This window comes from Hyposmocoma kahamanoa, unplaced genomic scaffold (genome assembly GCF_003589595.1).
Source record: "Hyposmocoma kahamanoa isolate Upper Pololo Valley unplaced genomic scaffold, ASM358959v1 63, whole genome shotgun sequence".
Classification (NCBI taxonomy): domain Eukaryota; kingdom Metazoa; phylum Arthropoda; class Insecta; order Lepidoptera; family Cosmopterigidae; genus Hyposmocoma; species Hyposmocoma kahamanoa.
Genome location: NW_020653851.1, coordinates 16,996,988 through 17,009,444, shown reverse-complemented (window position 1 = coordinate 17,009,444; position 12,457 = coordinate 16,996,988). Strand labels below are relative to the sequence as shown.

Genomic DNA, 12,457 nt, shown 5'->3' with positions numbered 1-12,457 from the left:
CTGGTTTCATTTGCCCCCGTTTTATTTCGAAATTTTTCAGGAACATTTACAACAGTTGGCGTCTTAAACTGTATTTTTGTTACGTTCAAAACTTTGTTCCGACTTTCGTATAATGTGGTTTTAACGCTTGTGCAAGTTGGAATAAAGTCTTTGACTTTATTCTAACTTATTATTCCGTCTTATTATTCCAACTTCCTATTCCGGAATTCAAAAAAATTTTGTATAGAATTAAAGTTGATTGTTACTGGCCTTTATTGCGGCCGCAGTGTTCATTTTGGAAATTACTATAAATATTCTTTTATCATCTTACCAATACGAGCTTTTTAACAACCAATAATTTAAACATAATTGTATCTTATTACATATATAAATTAACAGGTTCTTAAACATTTTAGTTGTCAACAGTACTTAATGCAATTGAACTCGTATTTGACAAAATTTTTTTTATCGGGTGCAAACAAAACGGGGGCAAAAGACACTGGGGGCGTGTCAAACGGACCCCCAACTACTAATCGAAAAAATTATGTTTATTTATTTTCTTTTTAAAGATTTGTTATCTACGTTTTCTTCGCGTGTGTACTCAAATCTAGTGAGGTTCATAAAATGTTTTCACAAGTAATTGTAATTTCTATAATATTGTAACTTCAATCCTGTTCTATATTTCTAAATCATTTTCAAGATTCAACTGATGCCTGCAGTTAAAAATAGGTTTAAAAAAGAAACAGTGAAGCGATTTATTAATTAAAGTAACAATTAACAGTGATCACAGGTTTTATTTCTTAACAAATCGATCAAAGTACATGAACAAACTTTTTCGTAGTGACGCCTGCGTAACATTTTAGAGCAAATTCGCAAAGTATTACTGTTGCTTTGTAAACTATTCGTAGGCAAACCAATTTTAAATAAGGGCCCTATCTTTTCCGCCCTAGATCGTATGGCACTTGGCATAACTGTTAAAACGTCCACTTGGAATCAATGAAACTTTTAAAGTACAATGATCGATTATTCTACTAGCAATTCATTCTAATATTCTCTTTCGATATTTTTCAAGTGATATGTTTTTGATAATATGAGAATATATCATGTTGTTATCGTATCGTCGGACAAATAAATAGGATTAAGTTTATAACGAAACTATAAAGAACTAAGTTACTATGTATGCTACATGTAAATTATATACATGATAAATATTCTCAAATTACCGAATGGGCACTGATCCAGAGAAACGGACACCAAAGACAAAAAATCTTACTCAAAAAAGTTTAAGTATTTTTTTACTGTGTATTATTACGTACACACTTTTAATACACGTGGTGAAATATTTTTTTAAATTATCTTTATATAAAGAAGATTTGTTATGTTTCTCTGAAATTAGCGCATGACAAAGTTTTCAATTTCTTTAAAACTGTTGGATGTTCTGATAACTTGGTGATGAGGGTTTGTAATCGTATTCAGACACTTGTCCATTGTCGTTGATGATGCGGTGTCCTCCACTCCTTTGGTTTATTTTCCCGTTAACATTTGAGGAGTAGTGGAATTGGGAGTCCGATTCGCCGTAGAATTTTTCACCGTCGTTAACTCGGTAGCTACGTAGATCGATTTGTGAAAGGGGCTATAAAAAGCAAAGAGATTATGAAATAAATAAAAGGCCAAATTATTACAACAATAGCCAGTTTTCTAGCTAAGATAGGTGTAAAAGTTTTCAAGCATGTTCTGAGATTTGATATGGATTTTCGATTTTTCATACAAATCTTCGTTGCAAAATCCATGAAAAACCGAAAGCTTTCTCCTAAAAAAATTATAACTAAATTTGTTCCGTGTCATGAACCCTTTTGTTAGTTCCTGTATTTCGACTAGAGTGACGAAATTACTCAAAGGTCAATGTCGAAACAAATAGACCGGCAAATAATTGAAATAATTTCGTCTCCTAAATTGATTGATACAAAATAGCCTGGTCTAAAAAGACGCGGTTAAGGTTTACGACCGTGTAGAATGAAAACAAAAAGTGTTACAAAATCAACAATTGTTTTATTTAGTAATTTACTAATCCGACTCACACGACATAGTAACGTGCAAAGTAATTATAATTAATAATGTGATTGTAATTAATAAATTAGTGTAATAAGGAATTAGAGTAGTCTTACACTGTACTATGGGTAAGAGTACGTATATACATCGACAAGAGTGATATACGGATGCTCCCAATGTTTCATATCCAGTACAAGCTTTATGACACAACAAATGGTATTAAGAGCATTCAATCCAATCTTCACGTTATATGTTTATTCGCTCTTTGTAGCTTTTTAAATCTCTTGGCACCCTGGGCACGCCATATCTTTCTGGTTGTAGCGGACACTGTGAATAGGTTCGGGTGGGTGCTAACACAGAGTGAGCAAGGCCAAAGCAAATATACTTACAGTTTATTAATTTACTACAAAACACGTACAGCTATCCAAAACAGAACATAACAGTAAAGAAAAGGCGCCAAACACAATCACATTTAAATTTGGAATTTAAATATCAAACAAATTTAAAAAGACTGTAAAATATATATACAAAAGGGATTGTTGCGATTCGCTACACTGGTAATGATATTTTTTGTAATTTTTCTCGTTTTTGGCCTTACTTTTTATAATAATTAACTATTATAAAAAAGTAGTGGAAGAATACGCGCGTACTCGTGGAACACATTTAGTTGTGTACTCTTACATACTATACCCATTTCAAAATAAAACTACTACTAACGCCGTATATGTTGCAAGTGACAAAAATCATTCGCAGTTTGACCTCTAGACAAGTTTTTGAGCGATTTGGTACAAAGTCAGTATTCAAAACATATGTTTAATTTAGCCTAATAATTTCAAATTAACAAAAAGTTTTACGAAAATATGTAAAAATGTTCAGACTTACGCAGGTTTACAGTTTGCATTAATTTTGTAATATTTTTCCGCACAACAATCTCCACTTACTAATACTACAAAATGACACTGAAGTTGTTGCGTATTGTAAACAACTTAGCGGCAATCGACATAGCGTACTCTAATCGGATGCGTCATCTTAGACTAGACTACCCTGCTGGGAATCGAAACTGAGATTTCTTATGTAAGGCAGCGTAAGGCCTAGAATTAGCGATGAAAGAGAGTCAGTCTTTTAAGGCGTTTTATAACCACTCGACTCGATTTTACAGTACTCGACTCTAAAATTAAGACTGGAGGTTTGAGTTTTTATTAATAAGACTCAGTCGTTATACTAAAAGACTTAAACGACTCGAGTTGTCTGCGATGAATTTATAACTATTTCATGTCTTATTAAACCCGAATTTTATAAATAAAAATGACGTAGTATGTAGTAAATAATCACGTTTATTTACTTATAATAAAAATTAGGATTCAAAGCGTGATTTAAGCAATAGGTACGAGATTTTAAGACCTAATTATACAATGATTGCATATAATACTTTTTCTGCGAGTAAATTAAAATAATGAAATACAACCAATATTTAAAAGTCTATGGAAATCCAGTTCTAACGTGCTCTTTTTTTATTTTGTGTAATATTGGTCTGTAACCACTTTTCTTATTATGAAGTCCTGGTACTTTTGTTTAAACTTTAGAAACCCGTGCACAGTAGTGAAATACAATCTTTATTATCTGTAATACATTGAATAAACATGTATACAAAAATCTCGCCTGTCACCCGGTCAGGGGTAGGCGAGATTTCTCGCGAGGCGAGCGTTTCGGTGTTAAGGGATTTTTTTAGATACCAAAGCGCATTCCATGTAAACGAGCGAACGAATTTGTAGGTAAATAAGCATCTGATTTTATCCGCCACAAGTTATAAGATAAAAGATAAAGAAATATAGACATTCATTTAATACTCACTGTCAGGCTATATTTCGACCTATACGAGTCCTCCAATCTGAAAATAATAAATAGAAAAGCGTAAGAAAAATTAAATTTGGGATTGGTAACCTATGCCAAATACTTTTAAAATAACTCCCGTCTGATATTTCCATCTGACACTATATACTCGTAATACCACAGTCTGAAATGATTTCATATGTGGGTGTAACATTAAGTATGTTATTTTTAGATCCGCAAAAATTGAGAATCACTATCTATAACACCAGAAAGTCAAAGGAATATCCATCAAAAATGAGGATGGACAGTGATAAAATAAGATAGTGCCTATAGCTACAGCCCACGCAGAGCAATTTGGTTTCCCGAAATAGAGATAAAGGTTTCGGGTTTTACGGGCCTAATCTCACCTTATTGTTAGTTCACGAAATGTATGCTGACTACATACTATATGTGTTACAACATTAACGATTTTGTGTGTATATTAGTTGCTTCATGTAATGTAAATGTTTACATATATTTTTTTACTTACATGCATTACCTGTAAGTGCACACCTTTATATCTAATATATTTGAATGTGTACGTTTTATTTAATTAAATGTATTATTTTCTTTTCACATTTAAGTATGCTTGCATATGTTATTTCGTAACCTCAATAAGGGTCATAACTGCAAATCAGTGCTGAAACGCATTGCGTTGTTCCATTTGTTTTGTATCTTTATACTTTAGTAACTTTGTTTATGTTTATTAAATAATCCGTATTTTCACTAGATTAAGGTCTTGTTTTGTTTGTGATTACCTTTTGCAGTTAAATGTGTTTTTAATTTTTTTCTTTTTTTCTTGTGTGCGGTCATTTGTAGAAGTCAAATAAATGTATTTTTCTTTCTTTCTATATTTTGTACCGCCTACGGTGATCAGTTCTCTTTGTTATCATATGTACGATCACCTGCTAATAAATGTTCAGACCTTTTTGTTGCCAACAAAGTTAATTATTATGACAAATATTGCGTTTCTGATGCGATCAATATTTATTTAATAGGGATCTAATAAAAGATTTCCATTCTACTTCTTCTTAAAGGGAAAAATCAATATTTTCCTTTTTAGTTCATAATATAGTCGTTTTATATAGACGGTTCCGGCTCTCCCGGAACAAAAGAAACAACAAAACAAATAATTGAGGAGTTTTTTAGGCTAGTACTGCGATGCGTGCCCCGTGAAATGCGTAGATCCTGCCAAAGCACGTGTCATTGCGGCAAGTACGATTGTTTCATTTATTTGACATTAGACCATTCATTCTTCTTATTGGGAAGTTTCTAACTTGTCGACTCAATGCAGGCATCTACAATGTCGTAAAAAGTGCCTGAAAGATATAAGTATAAAATACGCGTCTACGAATGTAGGTACGCATTAGATTGCAGTATTATATACGAGGATGTAAATAAGTAGTATTTACTTACATTTTTTGCACGATATCCCATTGTCCATTTGCTGCTGCTGAAGCGATGTCGTTCTCCATCGCTGGGAAAGCTGAAATCACGTTGAAAGATCGACGATAAAACATTTGTACACAAGTTTTTGAAATGAGAATTTTGCGCCAGGCGAAGCCTCTCTAATGCGAACGTGTAGCCAGTTTTTTTACGACTTTGGTAGTAGTAAAAAAACCGGCCGCATGCTCGACTTAGATTATTTCCACCATTGGCTTAAAACTGCTTTTGATCCCCTGGGGGTCAATACCTGTAGAATATTTTCATTCATTCATTTCAACCCTGTATCGTTCACTGCTGGGTATAGACCTCCTGTCGCTTCTGCCAATCTTTCCGATCCTGTGCGTTTTTGGTGGTTTCGGGCGCAACTTTTACTTTTATCATGTCATAGAAGATTATCAGATCAAAATATATCATAAAATACGAAAAAAAGCAACGCATTTTAATTAAAATATTTTTTCGGTTCACAGTCAATCGTGACCATGAACCAGGGGTCTACTCTCGATCTCCGTCCGACATCCGTCCGAAACAATTACTGCCAAATAAGCAATACTTGACCAAATGAAAAGACGCGTGATGCGAATGAAGCTTCATACTTGTTGATACTTGTCTTTTCATTTTGTCGAATATTACTTATTTGACAGTAATTGTTTCGGACGGATGTCGGACGGAGATCGAGAGTAGACCCCCTGTAAAAAACCCGAAACAACGACGGTTTGTTTGAAAAAACAAATATACGCAATTTAGATTCGAAAACGATTTTAATTTTTTTGCCCGCACAACAAACCCAAATAGAACTTCATTCTTCTTCTTCAACATTCGGTTAAAAATACATAAGCATCATTTCTTAGATATGGAACGCATAAATATGCTTATACAGCTAATGTCACAGAGAAGTCAACTAACAATAGACACCGTTAAATGTTCACTATCAGCATTTCACATTAAACACAATAAATTAAAGGCGTTTCAGTGATAATGCGAAATTTTCCGTGATGGCATTATTGGGCGTTACTATTCGTACCTATTATATAGTAGCAGTAGAACTCCTTGTGAAAGAGTTCGTCTAAGGACGTACTACCATTTTACCTGTTTCTGCCGCCAAGCATCACTACGTTCCGTAAGGGTGTTGATGAAATTACAGGCACATGGGACTTGTCAACTTATATATATAGCTTAACTTACTAAACTAAATAGTAATCGGTTGTTTTTAGCCAGGTGTCCAAATGTAGCCACGGACTTCCGACTTTTGTCTTCAGGGTGACGCGTGCAGTGGCAGTGCCTCTCAGATATTTGTGATTTAAAGCACTGAGTGGCACTGCAACTGTTATGGATAGGCGTTTCGCTCACCACCAGGCGCACGACTTGTTCGCCACGTCACTTATTGTTATAAAAGATATATAATTAATTACCTGCGTCAAACACACCTTTTTCGTATTAGAAAGTAACTTATTCAAAAATATATTTAAAATTATAAATATTGTAACATGTCATTCCATCCCGAGATTTTAAAGAAATCATAGATGAAGCTACTTCTATATTTTGAAAGCATTTGCAGGAAAAGTAAACTTTTTAATGTAAAATCATTCGAATATCCGACCACTACTTTAACATATGCCGCCAGTCAAAAAACGATGGAGGCACAATTTTACGACTTGTTTGTCCCATCACTTAGTATTATGAATAAATAAAAAATTGTTTTCGTTATAAAACATTGACATAATCAATGGAAGGCGCCATGAGACTCGTAAAATTCTTGTACCATTATTGAATATTATCATATAACTCGTATTATAATGCAATTTATATTCAAATACTATAAAATGTAGTATTTATGTGGATCTTCGGCTTATTTAAAGCGCTAATGTCGTCTAATGGTTTTATTATTGTTTTAAATATGCAACAACACGTATATAGTCACAGTGTGTTTTCATAACACACAAAGCAATTCAATTATTATTTTTAAACAATATCATGTTTTTACTACCAAGAAATCTGTCTACTTTTTGAGAAAATACGAAGGAAAAAATAATTTAAAGGTAATAGCGAGATCCATAACTTCTGCTGGGTCGATGCGAAATCTAGTTGGATAGAGCGGTAGTCATGTTGAGGCAACAGACACTTATTCGAGTCCAGTCGATCGAAGGAAATTTTCTTTCTGTGTTTATGTGTTTTTTTGGTATTTATATCAATAATAATAAGGCGACTCATTAATAACCTAAATATTATAAAATGTAATTGAGCACATTACAATTTTTTTTTAACTAAACTATTTGCAAAATTTGGAATAGGTAATATTAAGGTTAAAACGTATTTGCTAGTTTAAGATAATATGAAATGTGCCGCAACCGTCATTTGGTATCGTAAAAAAACTATTTTATTCCATTATCTGCAGTTTCATTGACCACAGTTTAAAAAAGTGTAGGTACGAAAATAAATTCTATGCAAACTAAAACGCGTTAGGTACACTTTATATTTATCCAGCTGGTTTACTCGCATTTATTCCAGAGATTATTTAGTTATCCGTGAAATAAGAACCACTTAGTTCCAGTAGTGGAACATCTACTTACCTTTTTGTTATTTTATAGTTATGAATATATGCGAATCGGTACCTACTAAGATCGATTTGAGCAACTTTCCGAATAAATTGAGGGAGTTAATTTAGCTGAACTAAAGAAAAATGTGGACATTCCCTTCTACAAATCCCGGGATTTCTCGGACTGATTATATTTAAATATGCGCATTATTTATTGAAATTTGAGTACATTAGTGACAAATCATTACTTCCTATTAAGAATTTGCTACAAAAAATAATATAGTGCTTGTGTTTCTACAGGTACTTACGTATTTAAATACTCTAGCCATTTAAAAAATAAACATCAAACATCTTGTATCTTAGGGTGTTTAGAAAATAAACAGGAAAAAAAAGACATTTTATACGCATTGATGACGAAATAGGTACCTATGTCGATACAAAGAAAACGTTCGTACCTTAGGGTAAGTAGTAGTAATAGATTATTAAAGATGTCAATAACTGGAAAATTGTTCTGTTGTATACAGTCTATACTATAAACACTTTTATTTCTTCACAGACCGTCCGTGACTCTTTTTAAGACCCAAGTTTTAAGGTTCAGCTGCACGGTCGAGTTCCACCGCAAGTAATTTCTATACAGGCTGCTGTCAGTGCCGTGTAAAAAAATAGAGTAAGTACCACGTGCTCACGCACACGGAGTGTCGTTTTCCCTTAAACACATACTACGCTTGTGCATTTAATTCGCGGTGAAGGTCATCAGTGTAAACTGGCATTTAATCGCGAGATAGTGATACAAATTTAGTCAGTTTTAGACTAGAACGACGTCGTTAAACGAAACGACTTATGTAATAAGAAATAACGCACAGGCAAAGTGCACATTATACCTACATACTCAAAAAGCAACTATTAATAGATTTGACAAGTACGTGTCGTATTGTTTAAATTTAACCCATGACGGTTTTCGTTAATTAAAATTAAATAAACGCCAATCGTAAATGCTTAGTCAAGGATTTTACTGCGTTCCCGGAACAATTTAAAACCCATGATTAGTATTAAGAAAACTATATTTTAATTGCTTTGTTAATGACTAATTATAATCGTCGATCTGTGGAGTTCTACCATGTTTTTTTTATAATATTAAGTGACGGGACGAACAAGTCTTGTGCCTGGTGATAAGCGACACGCCTGTCCCTAATAGTTGCAGTGCCACTCACAAATTTAATTCGCAATCATCTGTGGGGCACTGCTACTGAGCCCGTCACCCTTAGACATAAGTTGACAAGTTCCATGTACCTGTAATGTTCACATTACTGCTTGGCTGCATAAATAGGTAAGGTTGCCACCTTCCCTGGACGAACTCTTTTACAAGAAGCTCTACTGCTACTAAAAAGGTTTATATGTATAATGTGTCGTGTGGATAATTTTATGAAGCCGTACCTTTGGTTTTATAAAACCACATCTCCAAAATGGCAACTTTTCAGAAGAGAGGTTTAAAGTTTATACGAACGAAATTAGTGGATAATTTTTTTTTATAGACTTATAAAACTTCACAAGTGCATCATTTGTTTCATGTTGTTCTTATTATTTTTATAATTTTCGTGTGATAAAAGCACTGTTGTCGTATGATCGCATGTGCTTTTGTTATACCAAGGGTATAAAGCGCTTCTTTTTTATTTGATATCGGCTTACTCTGAAGGTAAATAAAGGAATGTATAAGAAGATACGCGTTCGCCTAAAACATGCTTGACAGGTTTAATTGGGTGTTAAATTATAAAGAAGCCAGAACCTAAAAAAATAGTGCCTAGTTTTTTATTTACTTTTCATAAGTCTCAAGAAATAAAAAAATGTGTCTGATCGACCTGGTAAAATACAAATCGAGGCTCTCATAATAAAACTCTTTGAACAATAAGGAAAATGTCCAAAACAAGAAAAAATACGTAACGTTGCGCATTGTCGTTCATGGTGAATTAAATTTTCGTTCTGTCTATTTAAACGTTGTAATAATAATTTTCTCCTATACTAATTGTTTATTTATATGCAATGCCTCCGTGGCCGAGCGGTTATCATGCTGGACCTCTGCGAGGTTCTGGGTTCGATTCCCGGACCGGGAGAAATATTTGTACGGCCTACATTTATTTATCTCATGAGTTTGGGTGTATTTTGTAGTTGTCTATGTGAGAGTCCATGGTACCCGCGATACAGGATTTCCCTAATGCGGGGCATAAAAAAATGCCATTTGTTTGTTTACATCTCACAGTTCCTCCTTTTTTCACTCTTTCTCCATCTTCCTAATGCCGTTTCAAATTTCATTATTTAGTTATTATACGTTTCCACGTTTTAAAAACAATCCAAAACATCTAATAAGCGGCTGAAACGCCAACCGCGAAAAGCCAAAAAATACGAAAAAATTTACTTTATACCACTTTATACTTTATACAACTTTATACCAGTAAACATAAAACGTTGCATAAATAAAAGCAAACTACAAATAAATACAATAATAATAATAACGCTCACACTCAGCATACAACATACACATATCGTGATTTCAATGCTACGTCATTAGATTTCATATATTTTTCAAATGATACATTGTGTGTATTTTTACGTTTACCCAGTGGTTTTGAAACTAATCATTGCTACAAACACAGCTTTTTGCGTAAGTACGCTAATCATATTTGAATAGCAAGAGGGATATTGCTTAACTCAAAATGTACCTTCTACATCGCGGCGTTATTAGGAGGCGGAGGTGTTATATCTCTTCGTCAACCTTATTAAGGCCATATTTTAAAATTGCAGCTTTTCAAGAGAGGTTTACAGATTATACGACCAAAATTAGTCAACAGCTTTAATAAATAGGAGAGTTACAAAATTTCACATATACTTAATTTATTTCATGTTTTTTTTTAAATATTAAGTTACGGAACGAACAAGTCGTGCGCCCGATAGTAAGCTACACGCCTGCCCGTGACAGTTCCAGTGCAACTTAGAAGTTTAAATCTTATCGACTTAAATTGACAAGCCCCATGTACCTGTAATTTCACCAGCACCCTTACCCTTCAAAACCGGATCACAGTAATGCTGACATTATTGCTTGGCGGCAGAAATAGGTGTGGTGGCAGTACTTCAGTGGATGAACTCTTTCACAAGGAGCTCTACTGCTGCTAATTATATTGTAATTCTTTGTAGTTCTTATTATTGTTATGACTGTGATAAAAGCTCTTTTAGCGTATGATCTCATGTGGCATTATTACATCAAGGTTACGAGATTATAACCTTTTCAAACAATTCACGAACTGTATAATCAGTTTTAACCGCGTTACAAATTATTAATTTTTAAACGGTGGCACCAGGATGCGTGCAATTTTGCCTGTATTCACTCAATTGGCTGCGACAATTTCGCTGAAGCATCCGCAATTTATGCTATATTATGACGTTGGACCTTGGCGTAATTTTAAGTTTTATCAACATCGCGAACCGAACCAATAAAGCGAAAATGTTTACTCTTGTTTTTTTCGCTATTTCTATTACGTTAACAAATTTTGAATTGTATTTGCAGAAATACAAAAAATAAAAACTATATTGGTTGCTAATTTAATTTAGAAGATGTGCTCAAGTATGTCATAAGTATTTATTATTATAAGACCTTTAAATATGAAACAGCATTCGTTTAGCGTTAATTCACAAATTTGAGGAAAATTTGATTTAAAATTTGAATTTTGATGCAACATTATGAAGAAACAGAATGGAAAGTATTTTTCAACTTTAAAATTAGATCTAAAATTGCATTTACCGAATCCAAGAATACAAAAAAAAATACAATTCCAAATTTGAAAAATAATTATTAGAAAAGTCTCACCTTGGCAAGTGAAAATAACCGCTACAGCGACGACCACTACGACGTACTTTGCCATGTTATTTGTTACTAATATTTGTTTTTTTTTTTATAGAAACGAGAATCCACACAAGTATTATAACTTGTCTATAGTCACCGATTGTTCGACTCGTTCGAGCTTCCGCGATGTAATGCCGCAAAGGACCGCCGCCATCTCTACGTTTAGGTATGTATATCCTTCGGTAAAATGCGAACTTGACATACAGAGTCGACTCAAGATGGGCAAGTCTTGTTTATCTTTTAAAATTCATATCCTTGGAGACTCGTGTAGTTTTTATTTGACATTTCAAATGTTTTAGATGCATATATAACTTGTTTATTGTTTTGGAAATGGTTTGTGCAGTATTTACGAAAATAACAAATATAAAAAAAAAACAAAAAATTTAATACCAATTAAAAAAAATTTATAACTTCCGTGGTCGAGTGGCTTACCGGTTTTCATGATGTCGTCAGCTCCGAGGTCCCAGGTTCGATCCCCGGCTGGGTATTGACCCGGAACCGCCTAGACCCGAGAAAGAAAAAGAGAGAGAAAGTAACTATTCTATATTGTCATGTAGAAAAAGTAACTGTTCTAGTTTTGTTGGGTGTTGCGATACCGTCTTTATTTATGGTTTTCGTAACACAAGCGCTATTTGACATATATTTATTATATAATATACATATTTGCCTCGGCGGGAACGGAGATTGCT

At 33.6% G+C, this 12,457-nt stretch overlaps 1 protein-coding gene across 1 annotated transcript; it reads right to left on the bottom strand.

Moving 5' to 3' along the window:
* Positions 1 to 712: 712 nt before the first annotated feature.
* On the bottom strand, positions 713 to 11,893 carry LOC113230436. Its single transcript, XM_026464369.1, has 4 exons — positions 11,733 to 11,893; positions 5,314 to 5,383; positions 3,880 to 3,916; positions 713 to 1,612 (listed from the first exon to the last, which is right to left on the bottom strand). Exons 1-4 carry the CDS (start codon positions 11,785 to 11,787, stop codon positions 1,400 to 1,402), a joined length of 375 nt encoding a protein of 124 aa, XP_026320154.1. The 5' UTR covers positions 11,788 to 11,893; the 3' UTR covers positions 713 to 1,399.
* Between the last annotated feature and the right edge of the window lie 564 nt (positions 11,894 to 12,457).